This window comes from Peromyscus californicus, unplaced genomic scaffold, assembly GCF_007827085.1.
Source record: "Peromyscus californicus insignis strain IS unplaced genomic scaffold, ASM782708v3 Scaffold_20__1_contigs__length_68692818, whole genome shotgun sequence".
Classification (NCBI taxonomy): domain Eukaryota; kingdom Metazoa; phylum Chordata; class Mammalia; order Rodentia; family Cricetidae; genus Peromyscus; species Peromyscus californicus.
The window spans coordinates 6,997,673-7,020,949 of NW_026294503.1; the positions used below are offsets into that span (position 1 = coordinate 6,997,673).

Here is a 23,277-nt window from a genome sequence, read left to right on the forward strand (position 1 = left end):
AAAACAATAAAGCTAATACATGTTTTTAAAAGAAATAGTGGTAAGTGACAGTGGTTGGCTTTATACGGAAATCTGAAGATGATAGTTAATGGAAAACAATTAAACTTGTAAAAGTTGCTGTTATTGGTGAAAGTGGAGAATATTTAAATTAATATGATCTTCATCATAGGTTTTAGAAGACTGTGAGACTGTCTACATTTCCTTCATCCCATGAAAAAAATCAAACATTTGAATTTCTTTAATTTTTTTTTCTCTTAGCTTTTGTGAAAAGAATAGCTTACTCTCTCTATTTTGTTATCTGTATCTATATCTGGAGTCTAATATTGCTAAGCACACAAATTTTTAAAGTTTTTTCCTTTCAAGTTTTCGAGTCAGTCCCCAGCCTCTCTCTTCAGTTTTTGGTTGTTTCGTTTCTTGTTTGAGGCAGGGTTTTGCTGGGTAGCCAGATTAGCCTTGGGTGTGTAGTTTGCCACCGTCCTCCTCTGATCTCCAGGAGCTGGTGTTTCTGCATGTCTCACTGTGTCCAGCCGTCAGATCTGCTTTTCTTGGGGTAGCGGTGGTCCTGGATCCTTAGAATGCATGCTGTCATTCTTAAAACTCTTAAGCTCTCATTTTAATTTGTAGGTGAATAGGTAGCCTTGAAATTTGTAACTTTCTAATATGCCAGATAACAGTACTTACCAGATATTTATTAAACACAGCGTGAGACAATCTTGTTGAGAGTCTATTTTTGAACTTCTTAACTGGTAGAAAATTTTTGTTTTACAATAGCAAGATGAAACTACTTTAAAATTCAAGACAATAAAACATGAAAACTAGTAATAGTTACTTTTAACATTTGGCTATCTCTTATTCTTACTCCTGTAAGAGGGCTCGTCTGTTTTAACCCTGACAAGGCAAGAGCAGAAATCACTTTATATATTATTGTAAGCTGTCAATCATCTCTTCTGACTCAGCAGTTAGTCAGCTTTGATTTTCTGGAATATATACAGAGGGACCCAACCAAAGCAATCGTGAGTTGGAACTGTACTGCTGTGGTTTGTGTATAACTAAAATTTGTGATCCTCAAGTTCCAGATTTTTTGGTTCCATTTCAGTTTTAAACTGGTGGCAAGAGATGCTGCATCCTAGGCAATGCACATCTCTGATATAGATCCAGATAGAATACTCAGTGAGCGAGGAGCAAAGTGTGAAATTATGGGAGACGATAACGGTTAAGTTAAAAGAATTCAGGAGCAGGATGACATGGAGTGACAAACCCTAATTATGATATAGCAAAATTACATACAGTTTCTTATTTAAAATTTTAAAGTGAAACTTGACTATTTTAAGGATGCTATGCATTTTCTTCACTGAGGAAGAAACTATGCCTCTAAAAATTTTAAAAGGTGAATTTATTATCGTTTCAAACAAAACTTAAGGAATCTGTCTATTCAAGCTACTAGTAAGCCTTCTTCCATCCTCTGAAATGTGTTTTACTATGGAGACACAACACATTTGCTTGAAAATTTCTCTGAATACCACTTCCTTGTTCCTGTCCATGCACTGCATTTAGATCACTTATTTACCACCCACAGATGAACAGAAAGAACCACAGTGACTCTAACATGAAGGTATAGAATTATTGTATACAAAGTATGCAATAGTATAATTATTATATGTTCACTAATAAGCCACTGCATCTGGATAGTAAAAAGTCCAACTGATTTATCAATGAAACTAAAACATCAGAATTAATTCATCTATTCATTGAAGTTATTATAGTATATCCTTTTATTTTAATCAGAGTTTACTGGGGAAAATGTCATCTCTCTTAATTTTAGTTCTAGAGAATGATATAAAGATTGGAAATATAAACATATATTTGAAGTAAATTGTGAGCTAATAATAAATGCTTTTGCTTTTCAGATAAAGCTATGGTTTGACAAGGTTGGTCACCAGTTGATAGTTACAATCTTGGGAGCAAAGGATCTCCCTTCCAGGGAAGACGGGAGGCCAAGGAATCCATACGTTAAAATTTACTTTCTTCCAGACAGAAGGTAAGGATTTGAAACTAAAACAAATATGCTCTTAAAAATAAGTGGGAAAGCAAAGAATGTTCCAGTTCTGTATCATTCATTATTTTGTATCATAGCTGTCAGATAGTTGTGAAATTTTATAAATATGATCATTCTGATGTATCAGAAAATTACCGTAAGTATTTGAGATTATTTTTAAACTTTGCATTTACTATATATAATTTTATTTAAATGCACATTGTATTTCTTGAGTAGTATATGTTTCTATGCCCAAATTATTAAAATTTATTTTTTAAAATAAGAAATTTTAATAGATTGTATAGTAAACAAAGTTGGAACTGGAACTAAATTGTTTTCATATTCTTCTCCACTTTTCACATCAAGACCTCTTGACCATATTGTTGTTGTTTTACTACATTTCATAAAATTAGCAAGTATGATTTGTATTTATCACTTGTGTCCAACTGCCACTGGGTCCATAATCACCTCCTTCAAGCACTGTATTTTGATTTTTGTCATCAGTGATTTTGTTCTGTCCAGATTTTAAAGGGATTTAAGACTGGAGAAATACTTCCTCAAAAGTAATCTAATCACTCTTAATTGCAGGCGTATCAAACTAGAAGGGACTCCAGCAAGAATCATGAACAAGGAAAGAGGGAGGACACTTTCCCCACCTCTCTGTCTGTCTGGCTGGCTTCCAGGGCACTGTGCTCTCAAGTCTAAGTCACTTTTCTGTGGTTGGAAGTGGCTCTGAACACATACATGTTCAGTTTGTTCGCAAACCTTTGGTCCTTAATGTCCTTAACTGTTTTAAGCAGAAAGTTCATCAAAGTTGAGTTGTATACTTGTTAGAATTAAGTTTAAGGTCACAAAGAGACCATGACACCAATTTTAGAGTTTGGAAAAGGCACATTTAACTCTTGATCCAGAGGACGCTAAAGAGGGAGCACATTGAGACTGAAAGTAAACTTGGTTTTTAATCCCATTCTTGAGGCGACCATGCCTTTCCCCATTGGCTGGGGACAGACCTCATGGTCTTATTCAATTGGCTACTCTGAAAAGGATTGGCACACTGGAAAGGAAGGGAGGGAGGGAGGGAGAGAGGGAGGGAAGGAAGGAAGAGGCCTATTGCTCCAGACAGAACAGAATCATTGCTTCAGGTCATCAGATTCCTGGAATGCAGCTGAGCTTTTGAGTAAACAGAGGGTTTACTGAATATAGGGGATTAAAACATAATGTTATACAAGGAGGGAAGGCTAAAAAAGGTTTGCGTGCCCTGCCCTAAAGACAAGGTTTATAGTGTTTGAGCAATGATAGCAAAGAAAAAGATAATGTAAGCAATTAGCAATTGCATTTTACCTGATACATTTTAAAAGAGAAATTTGTAAAACAAATTTCAGAATTTGTTAATATTTCACAATATTTAGAGTTATCAGAAACTTCTTACAATTAATATTTTGCTTTAAAATTAACTTGAAAAGACTTACTGTTTCTGACACTTTAGATTAATTTTTTTTGTCCAGAGACACATATTGAAATGTATGAATGAAAAAATTTAGCCATAATTGGAGTGGCCATATAGAAACTAAATTTCAACTCAATGGGAGATATCACAGCCAAACAAATACTACTTTTTTTTTTTGGTTTTCAAGACAGGGTTTCTCCATGTAGTTTTCGTTCCTGTCCTGGATCTTGCTCTGTAGACCAGGCTGGCCTTGAACTCACATAGATCTGCCTGGCTCTGCTGGGATTAAAGGCATGTGCCACCACCAACACCTTGCCCAAATACTGTATTCTTAACCCTGCCTTATCCTTAAGCTACTTAGGTTTCATACTTTTAAAGAAAAAATATTATTTTGAATTACATTATTATTATTATTGTGTTTGTGTGTGTGTGTGTGTGTGTGTGTGTGTGTGTGTGTGTGTGTGTGTGTGGTTTGTGCACATGCCATAGCATTCACATGAAAGTCGGAGGACAATTTGTGAGAGTCAGTTCTTTCCCTCCAACATGTAGGTCCTGAGGATTGATTCCATTGTCAGGCAAGGAGAGCAGCACATGCCATAACCCACTAAGCCATACCACCTGACCACATTTTATTTTAAAGATACTGAAAGTTTATGGCATCTTTTTCTTGATTAACTTTTATTATTTAGTTTTATATTACTTTGCCAAATTTTCCTTGCTTTTTGAGGCAGTGGGGTTAATGAAAACATTTCTCCTTACATTGTCCTTTGTATCCCAGGTGTAGTGTGTCTTACTTAGGTCTTTATTGCTGTAAAGAGACACCATGACCATGGCAACTCTTATAAAGGAAAACATTTAATCAAGGGGGCTCACTTATAGTTTGAGAGGTTCAGTCCATTATCATCATGGTGGGGAGCACGGCAGCATGCTGGCAAATATGGTGTTAGAGCTGAGAGTGCTACATCTTGACTCAGAGGCAACAGGAAGTTGACTGACAGTCACACTGAGGGAAGCTTGAGCCAAAGAGACCTCAAAGCCCGCCCCCACAGTGACACACTTCTTCAACAAAGCCACACCTCCTAAGAGCACTTGGGGGACCATTTCTTTCCAAACCACCACACAGTGTTACACTTTTTTTTTTGGTACCTCAAAGAATGTGAGAGCTGTCTGAACTTTTTATTCAGGTCATTTCTTAGCCACATTACTTGTCAGATAGCAAGTATTTGTGAACAGTTGTGTACTTTTCAAGCTTACATTGTTGAATGGTTGTTTTAGGATTTTTACCTCTGATAATTTTTCAGGAAAAAATTCTTGAATATATGAAATAACAATTGATATTTAGTTGATAAGACTTCCCAGAGTGTCCTTGAGGTATAAAACATATATCTGCTCTAAAATCTCAATTATGTTAGTCAAAACTATTTTCTATTTAATGTACCATAGTCTATAAAAGTAATATTTGGGGCTAAATTTGGGTAGGGCCACAAATATATTTATTCTTTTCCTTTTTAAATTTTGAATACAAATGTCAAGTTTTGGATTGCTGCTTTAAGTTAAACCAAAGGTGAAAGTGCTAGCATAAAAATGAAGTTTCGATTAGATTTTGTTGAATAAATGTTTACTCTATTGTTAATAATTTAGTGATTAGGGATTTATTTTTATTTTTAGCAATCTATTTAAAATACATCTCCACAGATGAATCTTTCTTAAGTACAGTTATTCCCTTTGTACTATTTGACTTAAATTCCTTGATGGCACTTGAATAGTTTCATTTATACTTATAAGAAAAGCAAAACCTCTTTCTTTTTACTTGTTGAAAATGAGGTTTTTATCACAGTTCTTTTGGGAGGTGGTGGTGGAGGTTGCAGAGCCTCTGCTGTGGTGTGGTATGTTTGCGAGGTACTCCGGGAAGCAGTCCTGTTCTGCTCCTTAGAGAAGTTCCTTAGTAATGGGAGACTTTGGTTTTTCATCTCTTCAATGAAGCTTATGGCATATTCTTCTAGCTTCCTTCTGACTTCAGTTCTAAGTTGAGTTAATTAACTTCTTTAACTTAAAGAATTTTTAATTTTCTATTTTAGTATATTTTAATGTAACTAATGACATAATATTATAATACATGTTTGTAACTTAATATTTATAATATAGGCATGTAATGAGCTACATAATTTAAAATATTTTCTGACTAGTGATAGTCCATCAAAGTAAGTATGAAAGGCTCCTGCCGATAGGTCCCGTCCATCAAGATAATTAGCTCTTATTCCATCATACATTACTCGGGCTACCTTACAGAGAAACTGAATTCTGTGTGTCTAAAGACATGGTTTTGTTTTGTTTTTAGTTTTTTGTCAAATAAGCAAATAGTATTTATTTGAGATAAAGTTACTTCATAAAGGATGTAATACAGTTGCTTGTATTTGTATATGAAGTAAACATTGGAATTTGTTTTTTTACAGTTAAACTTCTGTAGCTTAAGTGAATAGAGGGTTTGTTTGAGGTGTTGCTCTTACTAAGTTACAGAGATGATGCAATTGTATCATAATCTAACAGAAACTAAAAGTTCACATTACGGTAATATGACAAATATATAATAAGATTTCACTTGAAATTTTAACTGAATTAAATTTAGAGTAAAATCTTTGTAAGTTTGCATGTTTTCTTTTTATTAAAATAGTGATAAAAACAAGAGAAGAACGAAAACAGTAAAGAAAACATTGGAACCCAAATGGAGCCAGACCTTCATTTACTCTCCTGTCCACCGAAGAGAATTCCGGGAACGGATGCTTGAAATCACCCTTTGGGATCAAGCTAGAGTTCGAGAAGAAGAGAGTGAATTCCTAGGAGAGGTACCTCCTCGAGTAGTTCAGTCTAAAGCTTCTCTGACTGTTCTGTTATTAGGACTGTCATAGAATATTCCTGATTTTAAATGTCTGAAGAAGATATGCATAGTTGGTTAATGTACTTGCAGAATGAATTTACTGCTTTAAGATTAACTGTAGTGACACCAAAGAAAACAATGTTTCTAAAACCTCTGAGCAAAATTGGATGTATAAGTAGTAATGTATGCCTATAGTCCCAGCTCCTAGGGTAACTGATCATTTGATTCAAGAGTTCAAGTACAGTGTGGGCATCAGAGTGAGGTTCTGTTGCAAAACCAAAACTAGGAGAAAAACAAGTAAAGAAAACCCCATAATAATAAGTGGCAGGGGCGGGGGGTGGGTGGGTCTTCGTGTATGATGACTTGATACAGATCTTGTCTTGTATAGTCTTTTCTACTTCTTGTTATTTTATTAGGCTAATTATTCATTTATTAACGGATTACATTGTAAACCATACAATGTATTAGACATTTTTCTATAGGCTTACCTCAAGGATTGATAGCTCATTGTGAAATCAGATATTGCAATGACTAAGAATAAGTAGTAGGATATATAATTGCTTGCTGTACTGAAACAGTCAAAGGAAGTACCAATAAAAATGGATTTCTGCAGCGAGAGGAACAAGGCATCAGGTTGAGGAGTTTAGGTCCCTGCCTCAAGTTGGCAAAGAAAGTGGTGAGAAATGAAGCTTCAAGGTTAAAAGAACCCCAGAAATGTTCCCTGTTTGGACCAATCCTGTGAATAATGGGAACTAGTGAAAGGTTTAAGCAAAGACTGTCTAAATTATGAGTTGAGAATAACATTTCCAGTTGTAATGTGGAGAACAGATTGAAGAGGCCTAAGAGGGAAGTGGTTCTAGCTCTTTGCATGTAACACTGAGAATGGTCAGCTCTTCACTTCAATTTTCTTCATTCTACGTAAATGAAAGGATAATTTCATGGGTAAAATAAAAAGACATAGACAGATGAACTGAATTATGTCTCCTAAAGAGGTATAAACCTTGCAGGGTAGTGGTTGCGCACACCTTTAGTCCCAGCACCCACCATGACTTTTCATGGAGAGGGGTATAAAGAAACTTCTCTTTGCACCAAATAAAGATAGTGCTCTCTTGCTGGGCGATAGTGAGGCACATCTTTAATCCCAGCACTCAGGGGGCAGAGGCAGAACAATCTGCAGAGCTAGCCTGGTCCACAGAGCTAGTTCCAGAGAAACCTGTCTTGAAAAAACAAAACACACACACACACACACACACACACACACACACACACACACACACACACACACACACACACACAAAGTTAGAAACCTATGAATCATTTGGAGAGTTCTTGGGAACAATAGCTCTGGCCATGGTCACTTCCTATCTGTGTGTCCAACAAGTCCATCTGTCCCTGCTTTAATCCCCTCTTTCACCAAGTGGAAATAATGCTAGTATGCAGTTCAGTTTAGGAGGAGGAGTAAGTAAGTGTAGTATGTGTTAACTTTTGTAGCACAGTTCTCTAATACTGAAAAGAGACAGGGACCATTTAGACCTCGTGAAGTGACAGCTTTTGCTTATTCATCTGTAGCTGAGTAGCACTGGAGCTTATCAGTTCATCTTTACATGGTAGACCTAATTAATGTTTGTAACTCTGCCACACTTGCACAGCAATCTGAAGGAAAGCTAATTCTAATTTCTTTTATAATTAAAAAATTCATATTATACCATCATGTGCCTTTCCCTGTTTGTTTCTGAATGACATACAGCAGTTGTACATTACTAGAGGGCTGGTGGTGTGATGTTTTGGTTTTGAATTGTCAGCAGTATGGTTCAGTGAACATAAAGAGTTAAGGAAGAAACTTGATTTATTTTATCTTGTTACAAGCTTATCTGACCCTAGACACAAGTCATTTAGCCTCTTTTAGCTTTGGCATCCTGTCCTATAAGGCAAAGATAGTAATTTTTTATTCACAATAAAGATGAATAATGTGGCATGATTTGTTGTTAATAGATACTTTAAATTTTTTTCTCATTGGTTATTATGAAGTTATTATACTAGTAACTATAAATGAAAATGCTTTTAAGTTAGAAAATAAAAGATAAAAATTAGTTATCATAGACATTTGAATAGTAAAAGTTGCTATTTATGTCATGGCAAATTTAATATCCACGTAATTTGATGGTCATGGTATAGATAATAAATGTCGCTGTTTGAAGTATAAAATCACTAAAATGTTAGGAAAATTAGTTCTCATTTAGTTACTGTCCGAACATGCTGACAGTTTGGCCACATTAAATGTCCTTGCTTTGTTGTAACAGCATTATTGTGACAATATTATAAAAGTTAGACAATTGAAGAGATTATTGTTGGAAGAATAGGTCTCTGTGTCTTTGGGTTCTAGATTTTAATAGAATTGGAAACAGCTCTGTTGGATGATGAACCACATTGGTACAAACTGCAGACCCATGATGTCTCTTCCTTGCCTCTCCCTCACCCTTCTCCATATTTGCCACGAAGACAGCTCCATGGAGAGAGCCCAACACGCAGGTTACAAAGTAAGTTTGGCAAACTTTATCATACTTTCATTGAATGTTTCTAATCATGATTGTACATCTGACAGAATTTGAAAACAGCATTACAGGTGCTAATAAGCATTTGTTAGTGTTTTCATGGATACTATTGATTCTTTTTAATAATTTAAAACAGTAACATCAAGTTACACCTATAGCATTCATATTCACAATATTAAAATCATTTTGGTTGCATATGATATGATATAACATCAAAGAAACACAATTATTTTGGGGTATTAGTATTTACACTGTTAAATGTAGGAATGCAATAGCTAATATCATAGAACTTGGTCATATAGCTGCGTATACCTAAAAGTTTGCAGATACCTAAAAATATCTCAAATATGTTATGAATACCTAAAATGATGACTATAACATAGTGGTTGAAATTACCTTTCACGTTTTAAGTTGATTTTTTTTTCAGCTTTATAAGTGAATGACTTGAGCCAGATGATCTCTCTTAGATTTTCTCCTTCCTCAAATGGAAATTACATTACTTCCCTCATGATATGGCTATAAGGGTTCTTTAAATTTAGAGCCTGGGGAACTTACTCTGTGAGTAAAGTGCTGTGCAAACCTAAGGACACGATTTGAAATTCCTAGCGACCACTCGAGCAGCTGGCACACGTTTATAGTTCCAGGCTCCTGCTCGGTGAATGCCAAGACAGGCAGATCCCCGAGGTTCACCGAACAGTCATCCAAGCTCTCTTGGTGAGCACAACATTCAGTGAGAGAGCATGTCTCTAAAAAGAGTGGAGAGAGAGAGATTTCTGGCCTCCACAATGCACACATTGCCTCTATAGCCACCCATACATGTGCATACAAACATATAACACACATGTACACACAGGATTGATTAATTTCAAATATAAACCAGTGTATTCTTGTTCTAGCAATTTTATCAGGCCATTTTATAATAGTTTTGCACAGCTTAGCAGTGTTTTCCAGATTTAAAAATGTTACTACTGGCTCTGCTCTACCACTCACAGATCTTAAGATTAGTTTTGGTTTTTCCTGACAATTAAGTGATAGAGGAATGAGGTGACTGCTTACTGCTCTTGCTGTGATGAGGTGTGTGCTTTTCATGTGGTTACCAGGGTTCTGGTTTACTAACACTTCTGTCAGGCGTTCGATCACTGGCATCAGTGAAATTTCACAAGTGTCCAGTTATAAGAAAATACCATGATGTTACTTTTTGAGTGTGAGGCATATGCCTGGCGGTAACAGCTGGTTTCCCATGGATCACCTCCTTTCTGCTGAATGGGGGCTGAATTAGAAATCTGAAAGCTGTTGATCTGTATAAAATTAAAAGATCGGTCCTATGAGAGTCACAGGAAAGCCTAGGGGATCATCTTTATTCTTTAAAAAAATTGATTCTCTCTAATGATTAGAATTTTATTTTCACTAAACATTCTACCAGATACCTAGATACAATTAATTAGAAGTGACTTCTGTTGTTCTTTTTTACCCTCATGAGACCATAAACACTCATACATCCCTATTTGTAAGTGCTATTCTGCTCTGTTGGAATAATTACAATATTATTACAGTGAAATTGTCTTTTCTTTCTGGCCAATGTAGCCTATTTAGTACATTCTTAAATCACAGAGTACAGATTAGTAATGCATTTCACTGTGCACTAAGTCACATAGTGTAAGTGTACAGTCTGCTAATGTCAGCCAGTGCTCTTTCTTACATAGGTGGAGAAGAATCTCCACCGGCTTCAGACGTTGCAGTTATGAATAGGCTTGAAACTCTTAAATTCCTCCATGCTCACTCCCCTATCCAAGCTCTACAGTAATTGTTCTTAAGTCCTTTCTGACAAAACTGGTAATTTGTGTATTTATACTTAAATTTCTTATATATTTAATATATGCCATGTATTTCTCATTTTTAGTTTGTGATATATTGCCTTTTTGTTTTTGAAATATTTTTTATTTTAATTTCATGAATATTAAGTACCTGTCAAGCTTATGGGGCTTGAGACTGTGACTGACCCAAGACACACAATTTAGGTAGGCATTATAACTCTTTCACCACCTTTATGTTATGTACACTGTTTAAAAAATTATATCTAGGCCGGGTGGTGGTAGTGCACGCTTTTAATCCCAGCACTCAGGTGGCAGAGCCAGGCGGATCTTTGTGAGTTCGAGGCCAGCCTGGGCTACAGAGTGAGATCCAGGAAAAGCACAAAGCTACACAGAGAAACCCTGTCTCGAAAAACCAAAAAAAAAAAAACCATATAATCTAATGTTGTTGGTGGTTGTTTTAGCTGTTTTAGAGGGCCCACCACCCAGCTCCCAAATAAATCACACATGGAGACTTATTCTTAATTATACATGCCCAGCCTTAGCTTGGCTTGTTTCTTGCCAGCTTTTCTTTACTTTAAATTATCCCATCTACCTTTTGCCTCTGGACTTTTTCCTTTTCTTACTTCTGTATATCTTACTTTCATGCTTACGCTGGCTGACTGTGTGGCTGGGTGACTGGCACCTGGCATCCTCCTCTTCTTGTTCTCTTGCTCTTTTCTTCTTTTTCTCCCAGATTTCTCCTTCTATTTATCCTCTCTGCCTGCCAGCCCCACCTGTCCTTTCTCCTGCCTTGCTCTTGACTGTTCAGCGCTTTATTAGACCATCAGGTGTTTTAGATAGGCACAGTAACACAGCTTCACAGAGTTAAACAAATGTAACATAAAGGAATGCAACACATGTTTACTCATTAAAACAGATGTTCCACAGCATAAACAAATGTAAGACATCTTCAAATAATATTTTACAGCATAATGTGATATTGAGATAACTTTAAAAATCCTCTTAATAGAGGTTTTGGTAAGTCTAAGAAAGGATGACATTGAAAAATTGCCTTCTAGATTTTTATCCACATAGATCTTCACTGCCATGTCCCAAGGTACAGTGGTTAGTTACTTAAGCCAGGTCTCCTAATGCCGCTTGCCCTGGTGCTTATTCCATAGGTTCTAGCTGCATGTTGGAGTTACTTTGTGTGATGCTACAATATTGATGAACCCTAGAACTTTCCAGAGATTGAGTCTTTGTTATCACAGAACCTTTTATCCCTTGTCTTTACAGATGGTAGGGCATTTTGACTTTCCGTGGTGCCTGTAGATACATTCTTCTCGAGCACCCTCTTCCCCCATGCGCCTCTCTGCATAGCCTTACAGTGTTCCCTTATCATGGTAATAAATCTGGAGTTTGCATGTAGGTGTAGAGACACATACCCTTGATCCAGAGAAAACCACTGAAGACTTAGTGACTCTTTATAATCTGGAGGATCCGGGTATGATGGCGCAGGCTTTTCATCTCAGCACTCAGGAGGCAGAGATGGGCAGGTCTCTGTGAGTTTGTGGCCATCCTGGTCTACAGAGTGAGTTCCAGACCAGCCAAGGCTACATGTACAGAGAAACCCTGTCTCAAAAAAACAACAACAACAACAAACAAACAAACAAAAAGACAGTAAAATATGGCAGAAAAAAAAGATGAATTAAAAAACCAAGCGTCACAGCTCATGACAGTATCATACTTACACTTGTTCTTTCTCTCTTTGTATGTGTATGTAACCTACTGTAGAACGGAGAGGTACAAACCATAAAATTGTTGGGCCATGTGAGCTTTGAAGAGTAGTTTAGAGATATCAAAGACTAATAGGAGCTGTGCACATTTTAATTAGGCCCAAACAGAAGCAGCAGGGCTGTACTAAATAGAGAAACCAAAATTAGATAATAAATATGTAAGAACGCTTAACATAATATGAAGATCACTAGATTTAAAAATTATATAGATGACTATATTGCATACATTTTAAATGAAAATGTTGAAAGGTGAGTTTGAAATCTAATAATTAAAGTGGCTGTACTGGTGAAGCCTGGTATTTATAATTCATGCTGATTTCGTTGTTATGTTTGTTGTTTTAATACTAACCTAACCTGTCTTATTCAGTTTATTCTTAGGTAATAGAAATATGATGTTGTTAAATGTTAAAACTGTTAGTCTACTAGTTTTTTCCTGTGGTCTGTGATTGCACTAATGTCCTTAAGAAATGGTTTCTTGTTGGGCGTGGTAGCACTCAGGAGGCAGAGGCAGGTGGATCTCTATGAGTTCCAGGCCAGCCTGGTCTACAGAATGAGTCCCACGCCAGCCAGAGCTGTTACAGAGAGAAACCCTGTCTCGAAAAAACAAAACAAACATAAAAAAGCAATGGTTTCTTATGCTTACTTCTTAGTCTGTTCCCACTCTACTTCAAATACTGTAGCCAGAAAAAAAAAAAAATTCTGTTTGTGCCTTCAAAATACTTTATGTAATTGATATACAGTGAAGGCTTCCAACAAAACAGATCAGTCTTATGAAAATTTGGCAAGTGAATTATTTGCTTATTTGCTGACTTTGAATTATCATTGCACTTTTTATACTTAAATTCTATGTTAGAAAATAAGCCTCCTTAAGAACTGATACTACAGTTAAGTTACATTCTCTCCATTAGAAATGTCAATTATTACAGAGAGAAAAAAATCAAATTGTATCCCTTTACTTTTTGATGATTTTCATACATTTCTTTAAATGGTATTAAAATGTTCAAGTACAAATCCATAAGATTTTTGAATGTTTGCCTTTTCTTAAAAGGAAGTCAACTGTAACTGTCCATTTTTTAAACCCAGAATTCAAAATGAGTAATACTTTTCAATGGTTCCTTCAATTTCAGTTGTCTAGTTGTTTAATCCTCCATGTCTGCTAGTTATCACTTGCATTTCAGATTATGTGATGTAACCATGTACCCAACAGAAGCGCTGTGAGGCAGGCTGTAATTAGATTTTGATTTTCTGTATCTTCTTTAGTTTCTGCTCTTATTTCAATACTTTAATTTAGTCAGATTTTCTATTCACTTAATTTTAATTTTCATTCATATATAATGCATGTTTATTTGATTCTGAATTAGTATGGTGTTTTACACTTTGAATATGTTGACTTTTATTGTCTGCAGTATAAATTAGAGATGAGATTTCCAAAATTCTCCTGCCAGTAACAGTATCAGTTTGTGTTTTGACATTACTTCCACATTGTTTTCCAGATAAAGCCTTATGTTCATGTAATGCAGGTAAACATGGCATGTGTGGTGTTGAATGCATGTCTTCCTATGCACAGTGTGGTGTGCTGGGTTGTTTGTGTGTTGTTTGGCTAGCGTGCATATATTAAATCCTAACTAATGTGTCAGCTGCATTTCCTTACCGCCTATGGAAAATTTCCAGTATCTTCATGCTTATGTGTTTGTTATTTTGATATTAAAACTTTTTAAAAACAGATTTTTGTTTCAGTATGTCTAAATAATCTCCTTTAGTATAGTATTATTTCATCAATAAAGTACATTTAGTGTATTGTGTTATATATGGCTTCACAAAACAAATTTAAATGGATATATTTATAAATTTTAATTTACTTTTATTTTGTGTGTGTAGGTGTGTGTATGCCTAAGGTATGTGTGAAGGTCACAGGACAGCTTGTGAGAATCAGAAACCGTCTTCATCCGTGGTTCAGTAATCAAAAGCTTGATAGAGTTGGTGACAAGGGCCTTTATCTGCTGAGCCATCTTGCTAGTTCAAAATGGATAGACTTTTAAATGTCTCTTTGTGGTGATATTTTGTGTGTGCTCTAACAAATAAAGCTTGCCTAAAGATCAGAGGGCAAAGCCAGCCACTAGTTAACCATAGAGGTCAGGCAGTAATCCCAGCACTAAGGAGGAGGAAGCAGGAATATCAGCAGTTCAAGGCCACCTTGGGCTACACAAGATTAATCCAGTCTAAAAGATAGCTCTAGACAGTGGAGGCACACACCTTTGATCCCAGCATTAGTGAGGTTGAGACAGGAAGTGATATGGTTGGGCGGAGAGAAAAATGTAAGGCAGGAGGAGACAGGAACTCTTTCAGGCTGGGGATTTCCTAGAGGTGAGAACTAGTGGCTGGCTGCTCTGTTTCTCTGATCTTTCAGCTTTCAACCTTTCAGTCTGTAGTCAACCATTTAAGATCCGATTTCCTGTAGACTTTTAATAGTTTTCCTATCAGGTAAATGAAGTTCCTGTCTAATTCATGAGAAAAAACAGTGGTTATATGTAGGTGATATGGTTACTTCAAATTCTCCATAGCATCTTTGGACACATTGTGAAATAGGATTAATGTATAAAAATAAAAGCTAGTTGTATTCCTCTGTACTTTAATACACAGAATCAAAAATTTTAAATATTTATAATAATAACATAATATTAATTTCTAAGAATCTATCTAACAAACATTGTATAAAACTTTTGGAAAAGTTAGCATTTTATTAAATAATATTAAGAAACATCTAAATAAAGAAATAAATGCCAAACCCAGTCACTTTGACCTTTTTGGGGGTAGATTCAGTATAGTACCAATCCTATGAGATGTCTTCTTATAAACTGATGAGCAGATTCTAAATGTATAGGAAATAAAGGATCAGGTTATGTAGAATGTTTCCATCAGGACAGGGAGACAAAGACTCGGTTAGATGTCAGCATTCGCTGCTTTGGGTCGTGCGCAGATGTCAGGACGATGGCCTTCCAGTGCGGTTAGACACTGCTCACATGTGGACCTGAGGTAACGCCGGAAAGAGGACTGTGCTTGACGTAGTTACCGTCCAGCAGATGATAGATGAAGCAGAATCTGTCTTTCTTGTTATTCCATAAAACAAAGTCTAGGTGAATTAATGAGTTAAAAAGTGTAATTGCAGGTTTTGGAGAGATGGCTTAGAGGTTAAGCACACTGACTGCTCTTCCAGAGGTCCTGAGTTCAATTCCCAGTAACCAAATGGTGGCTCACAACCATCTGTAATGAGATCTGGTGCCCTCTTCTAGTGTGCAGGCAGAACACTGTATACAAAATAAGTAAATAGATCTTAAAAAAAAAAAGAAAGCTGAAGACTGATTCTAAAGCCTGATTAGAAATTTGTCAAGAAGATTAAGCATACACAACCTGTTGAAGAAGCTGAGAATACTTTGCAAGAAGATTTGTAACAAAATGAGTGGAGAACCCAAGCAGTTCCTAGCCAGAGATCAGAAAGAGAAGCGAATGAAAGATCTGAGTAGCCTGTTGCCTCATATTTTAGTAGTGGTCTTTTAGTCTCTGTGACAGAGGCACACCTCTAGAAGGAAAATACATTCAAAATGGGCACAGCCGGGCAACTGGAGACATGAGAATAAATTGTAATTTGTGTCTCTGCCATTTAACCCTGATGTGAATCCTGTGAACAAAGTTGGTGACCTTTGTTTTGAGTTGGTAGTTTTGCTTTGCCTAGGTCTGGACAATGCTACAGGAGCAGTTCAATCCAGCTAACCTCAGAGAAGCCATCTAAAATCCTAGGTTTTGATTTTATTACATTCCCTTGAAGAACCAAAAAGAATTGGAGAAATTAAAAACCATAATCATAGAGATCATCTTATAGCCAGATAGCTAATTATTAGTAAGATAAAGTGCAAAGAAACAGGGCATATATATTCTTGTCATCTACAAGTAAATAGTCATCCTATTCATATTTGAAGTAGACTATATAAATATACATAAGCTTTAAAGTGAATATAGGATGTCTTCCACCTATTCAAATATCCACTATGAATGAATCATAGCATTTGTATTTTTTAGACAGTCTAGCCCTCATATATTCAGACTTTTAATTTTTTTGACATATAGGAACTTACTACTACATTTTGACACATGCCCTTTTAGTTTTAACCTTTTTACATGGTTGTGTTGTGTTGTTTTGGTTTTCTGAGGAGAGTTTTACAGTGAATTTCAGACTAGTCTTGAACTCAAGATCCTTCTGCCTCAGTGTCCTGAGTTCTGAGGTCTGAGCGCTGGCCACCATGCCCAGATGGTGTCTGTCTAACTTGTCTCCAAATTATATAAAAATTTTAAAATTGCAGCAGAGCATACTAAATGACTCACAGTCTCACCTACCCATATAGCTCTTTTTTCTGCCCATGTAGCCTGTGGGGTGTGTGTGTGTGTGTGTGTGTGTGTGTGTGTGTGTGTGTGTGTGTGTGTTTTACTGTTTTCCCTCCAAATTAGTTAAAGTTATTTTCTTACTCTTCATTTACAGTTTGAAAAAATTTGCCTGAATTTTTGCCAGTTACTTTTTTGATTCCATCCCTTTCTCCTGGCTAAGTCCCTTGTTCCCTGTCTCTCTTGCCCCAGCTGCTTTCTCTTCCTGCTGCTGATCCAGCTCAGGGCCTTGAACATGCCAGCATAGGCTGTTCCACTGAGCTACAACCCAAGTCCCAAGTTTGTTTTTGAAGAGTATAAAATACTTCTTTCAGTGATGTTGGAAACTGGCTTTGCACTCCGAATACATTTCCATTTCTTCTTCATTACTAATGCAAAATTTAGCTATATTTAAAATCCTTCTATCACTTAATCACTTAATTTTTTTTCTTAGTCTTCTAACACTGTGATTGCATTATATGTGGCTTCTAGTTTTAAAGAAATTCTCTTAATGTGTAGAGCCTTTTTTTTTACATCATTTGTATTTTTTTTTAGTTTGAATTGTAATTTCAAAACCATACACATTGAAATCCTAACTTCTGGTTACTTCAGAATGTGACCTGATTTGTAAATTGAGATTTTTGAAAGTAATCAAGTTATACTGTAATCTAGTATGACTGGGGCCTGATCAAAAGAAGAGATTGTGTCAGAAAGAGCAGAATTCACAGAGGGAAGACTGAATACATACACGGAGAAGGTGCCAGGCGTACTGGAGTGACGCATCTGTCAGGCAAGCCTGACCAGCTAGAGACAAGCAACCGGAGCTGCCCTGCCTCTGAATTAGGGCTTCTGGCCCCGGGACTGTGAGGCAGTAAAGTTCTGCTGTTTCAGGCTGTCTTCTTTGTGTGTTTGTTTGTTTGTTTGTTTGTTGTTGTTTGGTCTTTTTCTTGTAGCAGCTCTAAGAAACTAATGCAGAAGTATTTTGTAGTCTGGAATGAACATGTGTGCATTCCTAATTATTTTATCATTGATTATTCTTATAAATGGTATAAGTTTTAAAATGAATTTCTTAATTGCTCATTTATTTCATGTAAGAAATATAATTCACCTTTATATTATTCATCCTGCAAATCTGCTAGTTACCATGTCTTTACCCTTTTTTAAATTTTTTAAAATTATTTTATTTTTATTGTATGTGTAAGTGTGTGTCTGTGTATGCATTTGTGCACATGAGATCAGGTGCCAGAACAGACCAGCAGAGGAACTGGGGTCCACTGGAACTGGAGTGACAGGTAGTTGGGAGCTGCCATAAGTGTTTGCCTGGATCTGACTTGGGTCCTCTGCAAGAGCAGCCCATAACATTTGAGCCATCCCTTCATTCCCTGCAAGTTCTAATTCCCAATTCAGATCATGTTGCCTCTTGTCCTGTTATCTACCCTCTTCTCATTTCTCTCCTGTATTACTGCCTTGTCTAGAACATACAGTTAAGTGTGGAATAGACAGCTCACCTTTAGAGTGAATGCCTCTTATCGTTCTTGGCACCAGAGGGACAGCATACAATATTTTATAATTATATGTGGTTTTAGTCATAGGTATTATAGATAACTTTGATTGTTTGAAGAAATTGCTTCTTATGAGTCTGATAAGGTATTTATCTTGAGTGTGGGCTAAACTTTTTCAAAAGTTTTTATTTATCTATCGAAATTATTTTTGCTGATGGTTGTGCACTCTGGTAGGATTTGCTAAAGGAGTGGAGACAGGAGGATCATGAGTTCCAGGCCAGCCTGCGCTACAAAGCTAGTTCCAGGCCAGCCAGGGATACACAGAGAAACTCTGTCTTGAAACACGGGGGGGGGGGGGGGGGGGGGGGGGGGGGGAGATAATTTTCAACTTCCGTGTATTACTATACCCTCAATAAACCATAAGTTATGCTGGAAAGAATATTATCAGATTGTTCCCTATTGAAAGAGACTCTAGGATATTAACTTTTTCATTGATAAGTCAAGTAAAAAAATTAGGGAAGTAAAAATAAATTAGGGAAAATACAAAACAAAGAACACAAATTGCAAATAAACACAGTCAGTAGAGCACTTACACTTCAAAATGGATTTAGACTCCTCACATGCATACATGGAAAGTATATACAGTTTGTTAAAATTTTTAAGAATGTGTCTATTTTATGTGTGTGAGTGTTTGGTCTCCTCCATGTATGTACATCACCATGTCCATGCCTGGCATCCACAGAGTGTAGAAGAGGGTTTCAGGTCCCTGGCACCTGGAGTAGAGTTGTCCTGTGGGAGCTGGGAACTAACCCAGGTCTGCTGCAAGAGCAAATTCTCCTAACTGCTGTGCCACCTCTCCAGCTCCTGTCAAATTGATTTTATGGTTTATTTATTTTCTACTGCAACATTTAATCATGCATAGTAATTATTTTTATTATCTTTAAAAAACTTGCCTTTTTAAAGATCCTGGTTTTTATTGATAATGTTTTTTTCATAGAAGGTGTTCTGATCAAGTTTCCCCTCCCCCAGCTCCTCCTCACCTTCCCAGGTCCATGCATCCTTCTCTTTATTTAAAACACAAACAGGCAAGCAGACCAGGATGAGAAGGATGAGGATGCATTCATTTATGGCACAGGTTCTGTCACAGATGACTGGGAGATAATAAGTATCAAATGAGTAATGTTAAGAAATGTGCTAGCCATAGGAGAAAATGTCGTCTCCATCTTATATGCATCTACATTCAAAATAAATGTGGATATAATTGCAAAAGGCAACAATTTCGAAGTTTTCAGAGGAAGACTTAGAAAATTCATTTTCTGTAGTTACAAAATGTTTCTTACTAATGAGACACTGAAAATACTGTTTTTAATACAAACAACTAATATACCAATTAAATCTAAACCTTGACTTCATCAGAATGTTAAAAAGACAAAATCCAAGTACACTGAACCTAGTTACAGCACATTTTAACTTCTTTAAGGTTAATATGGAAACATAAAATCTCAATTCCATAAGAATTAGAAGAAACTAGCATTTGTTCTGCTTAACTCAAATGCCTGACTTTCAGTCTTTGACTTAGTGTATGCATCTTTGTTCCACGTACACACACACACACACACACACACACACACACACACACAGACACACACAGACACAGGCACACACACACATACACACACACACACACACACACAGGCACACACACACACAGCACAGATCACAAAGATTGATAAAATTAGTTTGTCTTTTTCTGGTGTTACTCTTGTTCTAACCCTTGGCTGACAGTAAAAACTTATCATCTTTGTACTATGTACCTGTAATAGCAATTGTTAACCTCATACCTGGACCTGTACAAAAAGACATTTTGTTATAAATTGGGTGGGAGGCAGTTTGCTTAAGTGTCTCTGTTATAGCCCCGTCTGTGTCATCTTTTTCTGGCAAAACTCTTCTAAAATGTATGCTCTAGCTTTGTACACTCCATTCTGCCCAGTTTGTTGGAAATTTGTCAAGTAATTCTCATATAAATGTCTATGCTAGACAGACAGTGTTTCTTGGTGTATTCCTGGAACTCACTCTGTAGACCAGGGTGGTCTGGAACTTACTTATCCACCTGCCTCTGCCTCCTGAGTGCTGGGATTAAAGGCGTAAGCATGCATCACCACCTCCCAACAATGTCTATGCTTTTTTTATGTCTGTGTTCTTTTTTGTTTGTTTGTTTTTGTTTTTTTGGTTTTTCGAGACAGGGTTTCTCTGTGTAGCTTTGCGCCTCTCCTGGAACTCACTCGGTAGCCCAGGCTGGCCTCGAACTCCCAGAGATCCGCCTGCCTCTGCCTCCCGAGTGCTGGGATTAAAGGCGTGCGCCACCACTCCCCCGCTATGTCTGTGTTTTTTATTGAAGCTTTCTGATATAAGTTGTGGGGGATTTTATTTGAGGAAATTACTTGATACAAAAGCGAGGTGTGAGGTGTGATCTCCCTTTCCTTTAAAGGGAGAAAAGGGGACTGCACTAGCTGGACTCATACACTTTCTCTCCAGGAAAAGGGCATGGCCTAAAACAAATAAGCAAACGACTATGGGGAATACAGAGGATTTCTGACAGATGCATGTATGATTAGAAGGCACTCCTGACCCATCTTGATATCTCTGCTTGGAGGACCGTATTCATTACATGTCATCCAGTTTTCTTTTTGACTATATAGGAAAGCATTTATTTCTGAAACTAGTCCTTGATGAATGGTGTGTGGTATGTGATGAAAGACAAAACAAATCAGGCTGAGAAACTGCACTACTGCCATTATCATTATTCATCATTAAATGTCTTCTGATACCAAGATAGAGGAAAAACTGTAATCAAAGATTCTGTTGCATAGTGTGTCTATGCTGAGACACATATTGTTAAAAATTTAGTACTTCTTTCTATGCATGGTATATTTCATAATTAAGTTTAAAAGTACATTCATTAAAATTCTGTTTTATTCAAAAAATGTCAGTTTTACTGTATTGAGATTAACTTAAAATTCCTAGTGATGAACATGGGTAGAGGCAGGCAAATCTCTGTGAGATAAAAGCCTGCCTGCTCTACACGATAAGTTCCAGGCCAGCCAAGGTTGCATAGTGAGGCCTTACCTCAAAAATAAGAAAAAAAAAAGCTAGTCTATGATGTAATTAAATTCTACAACCTATTGGTGCTCCTGGTCCTCTTCTTAGAAATCACCACAGAGCGACTAGCATTTAGCTTTATATGTGATTTATTTCTTGTCTTCTTGAATCAATGGAAAAAATACCCAAAATAATAGGAAAAAATAACGTTCAAGATGTCATGAATCGATTCTGAAATTCTCTATGATCGTGTGTAATAAAACTTAGCTTCCAAGTTCTTAGTTATCTATATCAGGAAGTGACATGTTAATGATTTGGAAAACAACCTATCTCTGTGCTTTGAAATTTACCTGGGTTAACTGCCTTCGTCCCAAAGCGTCTAATGCTACCAATTATTTTTCAGTAGACTTTAATTATATATTTTGTACTCAATAGACTTTTACTCATTACAAATTTTGTCTTACATGTTTCTAAATAATTGTATTAATTGTTACCTCATTGTGATCTGTATCCTAACCTCATGAAATGTCTGTGAAAATTAGTGTTGGTGAGCATGTAATAACCTTCCTCTTTTTTCCTCTATCATCAAGTATTTATAATGCTTTCAGTTATTTTTCACCTTCAGTAGGCTTTTCTTCCTTCTTCTGAACAACCATCAAGTTTAATCATGGCTCACTTATTTCTAGGGTCGAAGAGAGTGAGCGACAGCGAGGTCTCTGACTATGATTGTGACGATGGCGTTGGTGTAGTATCAGGTAAGTGTTTAGAATTCTTCTGTAGTGTAAAAAGGGAGTGCAGGTCGCCATTATCATCAAAATCAGCAAACTGAAGAATACAAATTTGCTTCCATGTCTTCGAAAAATAACCTCAAGAAAACCTTGCCAACCTAAACTTCCAAACAGTTGCTGGAAATACTATGCAAATTGTTAGAATGAATATTCTTTAAAGAAGCCGGCCCTTGGTAAGAAAATATTTATAAACTTTCTATTTTAAAACAATTCAATAATGAGCTTTTATGATTAATGGTATAATTTTTCACATAATTGATTATATAATTGAAATTTCATCACTAATGTCTCCTTAATATTATATAATAATTTATTTTAGTCTTCTTCTTAGATTTATAATTTGCTCGATTAATTACTCTAACAAATCTCATAATTATAGTTAACTTTACTCAGGAAAAGATAGTTTTTATGTGTAAGACCTGCTATAACTACATTGGTGATTGCTGACTTTTTGATAGATTTTTTAGAGTAAGGTATGCATGCCATAGTCAGTAAACTACCTGTAAAAACTCAGTTGCTGTGTTTTGCCTTATTTCTTATTAAGAATGAACAATATAGTAATTGCTAAGACTGCAAAAGTTGTTTATACTTTTCACATAGTTTAGAGATTCAACCTCAGTTACTTCTTCTGTAGATTTTTCTTTGATATTATTGCTGTCTTTTTCATGTTCATATTCTCTTCCTTTTGTAGTTGACTAATTTTACTTCTTACTCTTAAGTATCCATTGACCTTAGTGTTTTTTCACCTTACCAGTTCCCTTCAGATCATGAAAACAATTCATTCCAATGTCGTTTTTAGGCATGCCTACATTCTTTCATTTTTTGTTTTCAAGATAAAAAAAATTATTCATCTTTATTGAGTCCTGAATTAGTTTTTTAAATTTTGGACTGATATGTTAAAATTAAAACTGATGTGTATTAGTAAAGTAATGTGTTGTGTTTTAATACCTATACATATTGCTTCTCATGTTTAAATC

The 23,277-nt window shown here is 36.1% G+C and overlaps 1 protein-coding gene across 49 annotated transcripts in view; it reads left to right on the forward strand.

Annotated features, from left to right (window-relative positions):
- Rims2 (regulating synaptic membrane exocytosis 2) overlaps positions 1-23,277 on the forward strand; it is a 490,233-nt gene that overhangs the window by 266,210 nt on the left and 200,746 nt on the right. For all 49 annotated transcript variants that reach the window (XM_052747649.1, XM_052747654.1, XM_052747651.1 and 46 more), the window contains 4 exons: positions 1,908-2,038; positions 6,154-6,325; positions 8,741-8,894; positions 22,199-22,267. In XM_052747649.1, coding sequence (XP_052603609.1) covers positions 1,908-2,038; positions 6,154-6,325; positions 8,741-8,894; positions 22,199-22,267 — 526 coding nt within the window. The remainder of the gene's footprint in view (positions 1-1,907; positions 2,039-6,153; positions 6,326-8,740; positions 8,895-22,198; positions 22,268-23,277) is intronic.